This window comes from Staurois parvus, unplaced genomic scaffold (genome assembly GCF_062004578.1).
Source record: "Staurois parvus isolate SC_StPar_1 unplaced genomic scaffold, SC_StPar_1.0 ptg000020l, whole genome shotgun sequence".
Classification (NCBI taxonomy): Eukaryota; Metazoa; Chordata; class Amphibia; order Anura; family Ranidae; genus Staurois; species Staurois parvus.
The window spans coordinates 2515409-2528778 of record NW_028317816.1 but is presented as its reverse complement, the minus strand read 5'-3'; the positions used below and the strand labels follow the sequence as shown (position 1 = coordinate 2528778).

Sequence of the window (13370 nt, the reverse complement as noted above, 5' to 3'; positions counted from 1 at the left end):
GACATGGCTGTCCCTTGCCAGCATCTTTGTGTGGAAGCAAGAGTCACTCTGTACAGGTGCAACACACCCACTGCTGAGACAGACCTAGAGCTCTGCAATTGGCAAAGCTCTCTGCAGACTGACACAGAACAGAAGAGGGTGTATGCCAGACCCCTGCAAAGAGACAGAGAGGCTTTTTTGCACAGAATTTGACTGCTTTCTCAAGAAAAACAAACTATTAGACTGTGCACGCCTTTCGTTGTCCTGCACCAGGAATAATTAGCTTAGCTGATTTGAACTGAAAGTTCATTTGGGCTTTAAAGAACACATGGACAAAGCATAAATAAAAAAACTCACATTTAGTTCTATGATCCACAGCAGAGTGACAAACAAGACATCAAAGGTGGCAAAGAGGCAGAAGGTTCTTCTGACATCAGATATACTTTTCTTCCCTGAGCTCTCATAGGATTCAAGCCTGGCCACAAACTCAGCACTGGTAATGGAATGGGCGTCATGAACAGAGCTGCGTGAACCCCAAATACTGTTCTGAGAGTGGTCGGTGTCACCTGTCTGCAGGTTCATCTTGAGCGTGATGAGAATGACAACGTCCTGCTCCTAGCATCACTTAAATGGGTCTGCATCTCTGAAAATAAAATACACAAATCAACCACATTGCATGCACTAGCATTTTGCGCATTCTTCAATCTCATAATTTTAAAGGATATGTTCACCTTTGTGAACATGTTACAACCATATTTAGGAGAAATATGAAAATCAGGTAGCGCTAGAAATTTTTTTTTAGAAATTATTTTATGCAGAACTGTATACCTTTAAAATCTAATGTGTTTTGAGGATCAAAGGGTCATCAAAGGAAATAATTTTCATGTGTGAGAAAATCTGCGTGAGAGTTACGTGTACATGTTTGGGCCCTGATTGCATGGACATGATAGTTAAACTGTATGTTTTCTGTTTGCTTATATAATGTTATCTTTATCTTTCTTCTGCTTTAAAGGATAAGTTCACCTTTCCACAAAACATAATAAATGCATATTTTTTTGCAGGTAAAAAAACTAGCATTTATTATTTTTTGTGTTAAGAGCCTCTAAAGCATTGTACGAGCAATCAGCAGATCGCTGATACCATGCAGGTCTCCTGCAGACTGTCAATGCATCTGCCTGCTCGTACATCCAGTGCGAGCAAGCCGATACTTCTGACAGGAGGAATCAATGAACTACCTTGGTGCTCACATTGCCATGATAATTCTTTGAGGACTACAAGCCAATAGCCGCAAAGGCTGTCGGGACCTGTAGTTCATTCATTCAGAGGACTGTGCATGAATGACGTGGCAAGGCGGGGGCGGGGCCCCACTCAGCCCCTCTGTTTTTGAAAAGTGACAGCTAGTATGGGGAACTTCTCCCCATACTTCTCTCATAGGGAGAGAGGGGCAGCAGGGCAGCAGGAGGCAGCTTCAAAATTGGGAACATGTTACATGTTCCACCCTAAAACGTGTGGAACGTGTAACATGTTCCCAATGGTGAACTTATCCTTGAATTTTTAAAATATTCACTGGGTCAAAACTGTTTTATGAGCCACACACAGACGTATTTCTTCCTCCATGCACCCCTGAAAGCTTTCAAGATTTAAAAAAAATAAAACATTAATGTGTCTCTGGCTGTGTTCCACTTGATAAGTTACATTTCCTTACGTAATTTTGCAAATACATACTTCAAGATGTGTTTATGGTCCCTTGGTCTGTCATTAAATATTGTAAATTACATTTTTGAATTTAATAAATTCGAAGGGTCATAAACTTTTTCTGAAACAATGGTAGGTGAGGTCCTCAGCAGAGATAACATGGCCCCTAGCCCTCTTAATTAGGCCCACTGTCTTGTTTTTTATCAGAGTTTGACATGCCTGCTCTAAGAATTAATTCAATAGAAAAAAAATCAAACTAGGGTCATTGGTTTGAATCCCAACCATGGCACCACCTGCCCGGAGTTTGCATGTTCTTCCTGTGCCTGCAAGGGTTTCCTTCATGTACTCCGGTTTCCTCCCACACTCCAAAGACATGCTGGTAGGTTAATTGGTTCCTGTCTAAATTTGCCCTAGTATGTGTATGTATGAATGTAAGTTAGGGACCTTAGATTGTACACCCCTGAGGGTTAGGGACTGATGTAAATGTACAATATATATGTAAAGCGCTGTGTAAATTGACAGCGCTATATAAATACCTGTGATAAATAAAATAAATTAAATAAGTGTGTGTAAGGTCTTATGACAATCATTCTAAAGTTCGGACTGCCAGCACCGCAATCAGTCCCTGATGGAGAGATATGTCCTTCATCCCCTTTAAGACCCTGTTCACATACAGTGCAGTGACCTGCGCTTTACTGCACTAGAAGAACACAAGTCACAACTAAGACACACAGAAAACAACAGATTTTTGTGTGTCCTAGTCACACTGCAATGCACCCTAGTGAGCTGCGATAAAATGAAAACATGCTGCACTTTATCGAAGCACACAGGATGGAATTGAATGGCACTGTACAACAACGCAACCCACTGTGCTGTTACACAGTGATATGAATCAAGTGCCACTTTTGTGCACTTGAAATAAAGTTCATACAAAAAAAAAAGAAAGAAAAAAGGGGAGCTGTGTGATGTGCTGAAACACGCATCTCACAGTCCCCCTAACACCAACGCACTACGGTCGGAACACAACTGCAATTTAGTGTGCAGCAGCTGTCTGGGGCACCATGAACAGGCCCTAAGACTGGATACCACCTTCTGCAATCTGGGGGCAAAGAGGAAGTGGTGTAGGAGAGAGACCCTGAGTCCAGAGCTGCACCAGAAATGGCCCACCCACCTCTCCTCAGGGCTTCTGTGGCCTCTAGTCCATTATGGTGCCTCCATCAGTTGGGACCTGTTCCACTCTGCAGCATCGATCCTCCCCACTACACTCTCCATGGAGCACTGAAAGCGCTACTGCAGCCCTTCCTGAACTGCAGCATACAGATGAGCCACTGGACTGTAGCCTAGTTCTACAACCCAAAGTGCATTCAAAACCTCTGAGGGTTCAGGAAATCCAGTGTTACAAGCACACCCCAAACAGGCTCAAAGTTAACACTGGACACCACTGCAACATGGGCAGCACAGTGGCTAAATGTTTAGCACTTCCGCCTCGCAGTACTAGGGTCGTTGGTTCAAATCCCAGCCACGGCACCTCCTGCCTGGAGTTTGCATGTTCTCCCTGTGCCTGCGTGGGTTTCCTCTGGGTACTTCGGTTTCCTCCCACACTCCAAAGACATGCTGGTAGGTTAATTGGCTCCTGTCTAAATTGGCCCTAGTATGTGTATGTATGAATGTGAGTTAGGGACCTTAGATTGTACGCCCCTTGAGGGTTAGGGACTGATGTGAATGTACAAAATATATATATGTAAAGCGCTGTTTAAAATTGACGGCGCTATACAAGTACCTGAAATAAATAAAATAAACATGGTACACCCCAAACAGCCCTCACCCCAGCCTCCCAGCGCCCACCATCATTTTACTGACACAGTGGCAAATTCCCCTCCCACTTTAAGCTGCACCCACTCTTAGAGTTTGGCCACGCCCCTGCTATGCCCTCAGCCCCACTCCAACTGAGGGGTACAATTTATGCATGCATTCTTTAGCGCACCTTATGAGAATGAAAGGGAATTAAGTGGAGCATTATTTGGTTATTCAATGCACCCTACAACCTGGAAACACGCTGTAATCAGTAAAGCATTGTCAGTGTAAGGTTTGCATGATAGGTTCATGGATCGAGGTTTCTTTGCACACATATATCCTTGTGCTCGTATGGTTCCCCAATACAAACATATCCTAGTGATCTATCCATGTTGCTGTTTCTTTCATTGTTAATAGGAACTGATGTCTGGAGGCTATGCCCAAAATAAGGCAGGTAGAGGGAAAAGGACTAGTCAATAGCACTGCCTATGGTCTTCCTGCAGCTGATGATTACTTATCATTCCTTGTTCTGCACTGTGCCTCTGTGTGAAGGCAGCCATCTTAGTAGAGGCAGGGCTTTCCTTCCAAATATCAGAGCCTACAAGCAAGTAAAACAGTGAGTGGCACTGCAGTGACATCAACAAATCTTACTCTAAGGCTTCATGCCCACTGGGGCTCTTCTAAACACTTTTCTCCTGCAAGGGAAAAGGAGCTGCAAAAACGTGCCTATGCTGTGTCTTTTCAAAAGCATTAAGGAGCGTCAGACGCTTGGGCATTTATTCATTTAATTGGCCAGAATATTAATTTATTCTGGCAACTGAAATGAAAAAAGCGCTCAAGCGCCAAACGCGCCTAGCATTAACACGCGTTTACAGGCGTCAAGCATTTTTCTTTTCTTACAAAATACTTCTCTCGAACGCACACCTGATTGTTTTTTTCTCTGTCTCTTAACTCCTGTAAACACCTACAGTTGTGACCAAAATTATTCAACCCCCACTGAAATTGAGTGTTTTGGCCAGTTTGACATTGCTTTTGATCATTCAGTCATCTTGCTTACATTTACATTAAAGAGGCACTTGTAGGTCAGACAAATATAACATAACAGTTATAATGAAATAACCACAAATGTCTTTTCTGTGCTCACAGCATTATCAGTTTTATTCAACCCCCAAGTGACATTCAATCTTAGTACTTAGTACAGCATCCTTTTACAGTTATAACAGCTTTTAAACGTGAAGCATAGCTTGACACAAGTGTCTTGCAGCGATCTACGGGTATCTTCGCCCATTCTTCATGGGCAAAGGCCTCCAGTTCAGTCACATTCTTAGGCTTGCGCACTGCAACTGCTTTCTTTAAGTCCCACCAGAGGTTCTCAATCGGATTTAAGTCTGGTGACTGCGATGGCCACTCCAAAATGTTCCAGCCTTTCCTCTGCAACCATGCTCTAGTGGACTTGGAGGTATGCTTGGGATCATTGTCCTGTTGAAAGGTCCAACGTCTCCCAAGCCTCAGGTGTGTGACGGACTGCATCACGTTTCCATCCAATATCTCCTGGTACTGAAGAGAATTCATGGTACCTTGCACACGCTGAAGCTTCCCTGTACCTGCAGAAGCAAAACAGCCCCAAAGCATGATTGACCCTCCACCATGCTTCACAGTAGGCAAGGTGTTCTTTTCATCATAGGCCTTGTTCTTCCTCCTCCAAACATAGCGTTGATCCATGGGCCCAAACAGTTCTAATTTTGTTTCATCAGTCCACAGAACACTATCCCACAACTTTTGTGGTTTGTCCACATGGCTTTTGGCATACTGCAGTCGACTCTTCTTATTCTTTGGAGACAGCAAGGGGGTACGCCTGGGAGTTCTGGCACGGAGGCCTTCATTACGCAGTGTGCGTCTTATTGTCTGGGCTGAAACTTCTGTACCCACATCTGACAAATCTTTTCTCAGTTCCTCAGCAGTCACACGGGGACTTCTCTCCACTCTACGCTTCAGGTAGCGCACAGCAGTCGAAGTCAGCATCTTCTTTCTGCCACGACCAGGTAGCGTTTCAACAGTGCCCTTTGCCTTGAATTTGCGAATGATGCTTCCTAAGGTGTCTCTTGGTATGTTTAACATCTTTGCAATCTTCTTATAGCCATTGCCCTTCCTGTGAAGAGAAATCACCTCTTCTCTTGTCTTCCTGGACCATTCTCTTGCCTTCACCATGTTTGTAACCACACCAGTAAATGTCTAGAAGGAGCTGAGTATCACAGTCATTTTAAAGCTGCCTAATTGGTGCTTATTATGCTTGATTGCTGCTCGGTGACATCCACAGGTGTTTTCAATACCTGATGGAAAGCACCTGTATGAACCTCTGTTCTTCAGAGTGGTAGTCTTTAAGGGGTTGAATAATTGTGGCAATGAAGAAACCACATAAGAACCATTTACTACTGTATTACATAAACAATTGATGTCATTTTAGTTGCATTTGGGTAGTTACAACGTCCTTGTAGGATTTGATTCTGAATACAATTCCAAATGTACACTATAGTCCCTAAACCCCTTTACAGCATTGGGGGTTGAATAATTTTGGTCACAACTGTATGTGTGCATGGATACATAGGCTAACATAGAGGGGAGTTTAGAGTCAGAGGAGAGAAAACAAAAAAAAGCTAAAAACGCTTGTAAAAGAAGCATTATTGAGCTCAAGCATGCACAAGGCCTAAAACTTCTGGGACATTCAGAGGCAGCAATACCTTAGATTTCACACTGCAGAAATATAGACACAGGAGTGACCAGGCACACTTACATGCCAGACAGTGCACTGCTAGTTTTCAAGAGGAATTCTAGATAAAAGGGTACATTTTCAGGCACAATTAACATTTTCCCTTCAACATAGGAAGTCTTCAATTTTTGAGTTCAGATCCAATATAATAAATAAGGTCCAGAAAATCCAAAGTTATTCTAACATGGCACAGCTTCCCCATGTCAGAACTGCCTTCCTTTATGCCACACCTTTAAACTTAGTAACATACATCCCTACAGGACTTTGTTTCTGGCGGAACTTACCAGAACGGGGTTCTGGTGCGTCTGCCAGAGACAGTGAGGGAGCAAAGTACTCCGTATTGCTTATCTGGGCGGGTGAAGAGTGAGCTGGCAGCTGCAACAACTCACATAGTTATGGCTGCAGCTTGAGAGAGCAGAGCCTCTCCCTGCAGACCAGATGCTCCTTTTGCCACCAGCCATAGCTCAGCTGTGAGGAAGAGCTGCAGTCAGTGCAGGTAGCCTGTCCTGACTGACTGCTCAGTGTTCACTGTGGAGAAAAGTTGTTAGACAGTTTTTTTTGGTAAATTGATGGACAATGTTGCTGGAAAGGGCTGTGTGTGTCTCTTTGCTCTATAGAGATAAGTCTCTTCGCTGGATTGGGCCATCTCTTTGCTGAAAATATGGGCATGTTTCTTTGATGGATTGGGACATCTCTTTGTTGAATATATGGGGATGTCTCTTTGCTGGATTGGGCCATCTGTTTGCTGAATATATGGGGATGTCTCTTTGCTGGATTGGGCTATCTGTTTGCTGAATATATGGGGATGTTTCTTTGCTGGATTGGGCCTTCTCTTTGCTGAATATATGGGGATGGCTCTTTTGCCGGATTGGGCCTTCTGGTTGCTGAATTTATGGTTCTGTCTCTTTGCTGTATATATAGACCTTGTCTCTTTGCTAGACTGGGCTGTCTTCTTGCTGGATATATGGGCCTCGTCTCTTTCAGGGATATATGGGCCTCGTCTCTTTCAGGGATATATGGGCCTCGTCTCTTTCAGGGATATATGGGCCTCGTGTCTTTCAGGGATATATGGGCCTCGTGTCTTTCAGGGATATATGGGCCTCGTGTCTTTCAGGGATATATGGGCCTCGTGTCTTTCAGGGATATATGGGCCTCGTCTCTTTCATGGATATATGGGCCTCGTCTCTTTCATGGATATATGGGCCTCGTCTCTTTCATGGATATATGGGCCTCGTCTCTTTCATGGATATATGGGCCTCGTCTCTTTCATGGATATATGGGCCTTGTCTCTTTCATGGATATATGGGCCTCGTCTCTTTCATGGATATATGGGCCTCGTCTCTTTCATGGATATATGGGCCTCGTCTCCTTGCTGGATATATGGGCCTCGTCTCTTTGCTGGATATATGGGCCTAGTCTCTTTGCTGGATATATGGGCCTCGTCTCTTTGCTGGATATATGGGCCTCGTCTCTTTGCTGGATATATGGGCCTCGTCTCTTTGCTGGATATATGGGCCTCGTCTCTTTGCTGGATATATGGGCCTCGTCTCTTTGCTGGATATATGGGCCTCGTCTCTTTGCTGGATATATGGGCCTCGTCTCTTTGCTGGATAAATGGGCCTCGTCTCTTTGCTGGATATATGGGCCTCGTCTCTTTGCTGGATATATGGGCCTCGTCTCTTTGCTGGATGTATGAGCCTCGTCTCTTTGCTGGATGTATGAGCCTCGTCTCTTTGCTGGATGTATGAGCCTCGTCTCTTTGCTGGATGTATGGGCCTCGTCTCCATGCTGGATATATGGGCCTCGTCTCCATGCTGGATATATGGGCCTCGTCTCCATGCTGGATATATGGGCCTCGTCTCCATGCTGGATATATGGGCCTCGTCTCCATGCTGGATATATGGGCCTCGTCTCCATGCTGGATATATGGGCCTCGTCTCCATGCTGGATATATGGGCCTCGTCTCCATGCTGGATATATGGGCCTCGTCTCCATGCTGGATATATGGGCCTGTCTCTTTGCTGGATATGGAGGGGATGTCAGTTTGCTAGATACATGACAATGATGTTGAAATTATTTGGAAGTGCCTCTGAGCTTACTTTGATAAGTGTTGGATATTTCTAATGTTTTGGACATTTTACTGCATTGCTTTTTATTAACAAATTCCATACAAATTACTTGTATAGCCCCCCAAATTATACTTGGCTCCCTATTCTCTAAAGCGGGCAGTTCTAGGGGTGGGGTGGGTTGGGGGCAGAAACAAGTGTGATCTTTGTGAGTTCCTGCACCTTTACTCTGAGGAAAAAAAACCCTGCATCCCTATATAACTGCACACTGAAGAGTACAACTGTATTATAACTTTCAGTGTAGGCCAAAATCGATCTTGTGCATTGTAAATACACATACAATGCTGCAAATCACAAGGGAATTTTTGAATTGAAACCTCTTACTTTGCATCTCAGTTTGGGAATTTATTTCTAGACCACAATGCTGCTAACCAGAAAAAATGCATCAAAAACCCCTAATATAATTCAGTAGCTCCAAGTGCTGAGAAATACAATGTTGTGTATGCATGGGGACTACAATACTCACACTGTACAACTGTGTGTCAGTCAGAACTATTCATCTCACTTCCTTCTGTGACTCCATAAATTGTGGAAACAAAAGTATTTTCTCATAGATCACATGCTGCTTGGCTCTGTCCCAGGCACTTCACTTTCCCCTTGTGATTGTGTTGTAGATAAAGGTTGTATCATCCAACTGAACTGCAATAAGGAGGAAGAAAAAAAAATACAAGTGGTTTTACACAGCTATAAATACTTTTGCTGTTATTCATAAACAAGTCGACGGGTAAAGATATTTATGTCAGGTGCTCTTTACAAGGAAGTAAATTTGATAATCTTGCTTTATACAATTTGCAGAATGGACTTTGTCATGAGCTCAGAAGAGGATACATCTAAAGTGATTTCAGCAAGTAAAAAAGAAAAAAACTTGTCACCTGATTAATCGAGACGTATATTTTCTAAATTCCTTGTGCTCGTGTGTGCCTTAGTTCTCAGTCACTCAATGTTTGTAATTATGCATATTCACATTTTAACGTTTGGTCCCTTGTACACTCTATGTTTCGGTGCAATCAAGTGTTTCTGCCCCATAGACTTCAATTGGAATGCCTGACACAACACGCGCTTTTTACATGCATTTTGAGGTCTAAAAAATACCTCTCCTCCTCTAGAACTGCTCTCCTCCCCTTGCCCTGCCCAGCCCAGGACACATTTACAAGAAATGCTTAAAAAAATATTTTAAAAGAACACCCCCCCCCCCACAAAAAAAAGCCTCAAAATGACCAGGAAAAAGCTCTGTTACGGTGTAAATAAAGGACTTGTGTAGCTAGGAAGCAGAAGCACGCTTTCAGGTGCATTGAAGGCCAGTTTAAGAGGCTTTGGAGCTCCTTCACAGGCACTTCTGTCCTCCATCTGATTCACTTCTGGCTTCCTAAGCTGCATGTGTATTCCCAATGACCTGTAAGGGCACAGAAGCAGTTCAACTGCAAACAAATGTCTATTAACACAAGCCCTTTATGTACCACAAGACTGGCTGCAGACAAATACATATTTTCTGGCAGGTACCAGTAAAAGCTGTGAAAATGTGGAATAGACTCTCTCAAGAGCTGGTTGTGGCCAGTGCAGTAGATTGATTTAAATAAGGCCTGGATCCTTTCCTAAATGCACACAATAAAACTGTAAACTAATACCTATAGGCAAAGATGATCCAGGGAATATCCAATTTCCTCTTGGGGGATCATGAAGGACTTTTTTTTCCTCCACTGCAGAAAATTGGATCATGCTTTATTGGGGTTTTTCGTCTTCCTCTGGATCAACTGTGGGTATAGAATTGTGTATATGGAGGCTTTCTATTTGTATGTGTTTTTTTTTCTTCTATGGGTTGAACTGGATGGACTTTTTTTCAACCAGACTACCTATGTAACAGCAAATTTCTGTATTTCAACTGTGCATTTACCTTTATAAGAAAAGGTTTGGAAACATCCAGGATCTTGCCAGATTAGCACAACGCCTATTTCTTTTTAGAGCTGCTATTCATCAAAGTCGCTAGGACTCAGACTTGAGGGGGGGGGTAGTGCCCCATCGTTGGTGTCAGTGGGGGGGGGAATAGTGCCCCATCGTTGGTGTCAGTGGGGGGGGGAATAGTGCCCCATCGTTGGTGTCAGTGGGGGGGGGGAATAGTGCCCCATCGTTGGTGTCAGTGGGGGGGGAACAGTGCCCCATCGTTGGTGTCAGTGGGGGGAGGAATAGTGCCCCATCGTTGGTATCAGTGGGGGGAGGAATAGTGCCCCATCGTTGGTGTCAATGGGGGGAGGAATAGTGCCCCATAGTTGGTGTCAGTGGGGGGAGGAATAGTGCCCCATCGTTGGTGTCAGTGGGGGGAGGAATAGTGCCCCATCGTTGGTGTCAGTGGGGGGAGGAATAGTGCCCCATCGTTGGTGTCAGTGGGGGGAGGAATAGTGCCCCATCGTTGGTGTCAGTGGGGGGAGGAATAGTGCCCCATCGTTGGTGTCAGTGGGGGGAGGAATAGTGCCCCATCGTTGGTGTCAGTGGGGGGAGGAATAGTGCCCCATCGTTGGTGTCAGTGGGGGGAGGAATAGTGCCCCATCGTTGGTGTCAGTGGGGGGAGGAATAGTGCCCCATCGTTGGTGTCAGTGGGGGGAGGAATAGTGCCCCATCGTTGGTGTCAGTGGGGGGAGGAATAGTGCCCCATCGTTGGTGTCAGTGGGGGGAGGAATAGTGCCACATCGTTGGTGTCAGTGGGGGGAGGAATAGTGCCTCATCGTTGGTGTCAGTGGGGGGAGGAATAGTGCCCCATCGTTGGTGTCAGTGGGAAGAATAGTGCCCCATCATTGGTATTCGTGACACCGTCAAGACATAATGTTTAAAGTTAGAGACGATTTACATAGATCAATCAACTGCCTCAGTAAACTCAGTTACTGAGGCAGTTGCTGGATCGATGTAAAAGTCCCAATCAATTTAGGGGGTTCCCTTTTTCATGTTCAACTCCATACTTCGGGGATGGTGGCTATCTATCAGGAAACGTTCTCTCCTTTTGACTGTCTAACCATGTACTGTAAGTGCCTTGAGGCGGTACCTATACTGTATTTTTGTCTGATTTTCTATACATGCTTATTGTTTAAGTTTGTTCATTATTTCTAGATGCGTTGCTAGCCCCAGAGGAAGCGACTCCAGTTGTGAAACATGTTGGGTGTTTTTCACACAGCTTGGACATTCCCCATTCACCATCTTCATCTAACCTCTCTTAGTTGCTATGGTTGGTTGGTGGGGGGAGACATGCTGTGTTTCAAGTCTGCAATGCAATTTTAAATATATACAAGATATGTTTTAGATAGGACATGTTAGTAAAGCAACATTTCTGAGTTTATGTGCCTAAAAAGTCCATTAGATATTTTTGCCTCAAATATTCTTCAATTGGGACGTGGCACTGTGTTACTCTAAGGGTGTGACCTCCTACCACCTGATGGTCACCCCATCTCTTCCTTTCCTCTTCTGAAAGCAATAAAGTTAAATGAAATACATTTGTTTTTAAGCTGAAAAATTATAAAAGTATTTAAAAAAATTAAAAGCAACTCCAACACCCTGCACATACCCACAAAAGCTAAATGGTGCACAGGCTGTCCAAGTACGATTGTGCCACATGGGTTATATGTCGCTGTGGACATCGGAGTGAGAAAATAATTCTAGGTCCCTCATTTGGGATTAGATTGTGTTTGTGTGCAAAAAGAATATTAATGTAGTAAAAAAAATTCAGATAAAATTACATATTTGCTATACATGGTTGGTATAAAGAAATTCATACAAATAGGTGCATATTATACATGAAATATAAGATTGGTATGAATTGAAATAAAATGTTTTAATTAATAATATAATGTATAAATTAATCATTTGTTTAGTTATATGCGGAGTGCTATTTAACAGTGGATTCTGATCTAATAAAAGCGTAAAGGTATTCGTGGATGCAAATGGTCTATGTCAATTTGTTCCCAATGTGACAGATAGGGGGCTTTATGTAATTGCAATAACAAATTATTGTAGCCTAGAGGTTGCAGGAACTGAGCACATAAACAGTAAGAGTTGTGAGAAAAATAGAATTGGCTAGGACTGCAGAGTATAGCTAGTCATATACTGAAAGATTTTATAAATTCTTGATGGATGAATCTGCTGCTGCAGCCTTGTATTCTGGCAGTCAGCTGTCAAAATACACAATCAGTGCCTGCATCTGATATCAGGCACTGTTCAGCTGGTGCGAGCTGAAATTTGCTCACTGTATAGGCAGATATTATTTAAGAAGTTGTGCTGGAAACTGAGTTATCAAGAGGGAGTAGACTTTGTGCCAAGACATAAGGAAATTTGTCCTTTATTCCCCAGGCGTGTTCCATACCTTTGGGCTATGCGTTCCACAGGGTGGGTGGAGGAAGAGAGGAAAACAAAACAGATTCAAAGTGTGTGGTGACAGGCAGAAGGGGCGGAATAACCTGAAACCTGAAACTAAGGATCTGAATGATAGAAGCAGTGGAAGACATGGTCAGTGAGGAGCTATACCTGAGGAAAGGGGAATAGAAAGCAGTCAGAAGTTGCTTATGAGGAAAGAACTTAAAAAAATATAACTGAAGCAAAAAAAGTTCCAGTATACTAACCAGCTAGCCAGCAAACAAGAAAAAAAAAACACTAAGAATTTGCATTAAAAGATAAGCGCGCTTTATAGAAGTACATTTATCCTGTTTGCCCCTTTAACCACCTCCCGTCCGGCCGTTGTATATAAACGGCCGGACAGTGGCACTGCAGGGTCGGGTGGCCATTTATAAATGGCCTCCCCGCACACTTCTTGTGCGCGCACCCTGGGAGCGCGCAGAATCGCGATCCGGTGCCCGCTGTGTCCCCCACACACAGTGAAACACCGATCGTCGGACGGGACCTCTGTACAAGTTCCCAATTATGTGATCACTGATTGGCCAATCAGTGATCACATGCAAAGTAGTAAGCAAGATGTCACTTGTGACATCATTGCTTACTACGTGTGAAATCTGTGAATGATCACAGAGGTCACA

General features: G+C 43.8%; 1 protein-coding gene across 1 annotated transcript in view; it reads right to left on the bottom strand.

Moving 5' to 3' along the window:
• Positions 1–13370, bottom strand: part of STARD3NL (STARD3 N-terminal like) — a 92009-nt gene that overhangs the window by 36316 nt on the left and 42323 nt on the right. The window contains exons 2-3 of the mRNA XM_089687074.1: positions 8828–9000; positions 337–622 (exon numbers count right to left, since the gene is read on the bottom strand). Coding sequence (XP_089543200.1) covers positions 337–561 — 225 coding nt within the window. The 5' untranslated portion in view covers positions 562–622; positions 8828–9000. The remainder of the gene's footprint in view (positions 1–336; positions 623–8827; positions 9001–13370) is intronic.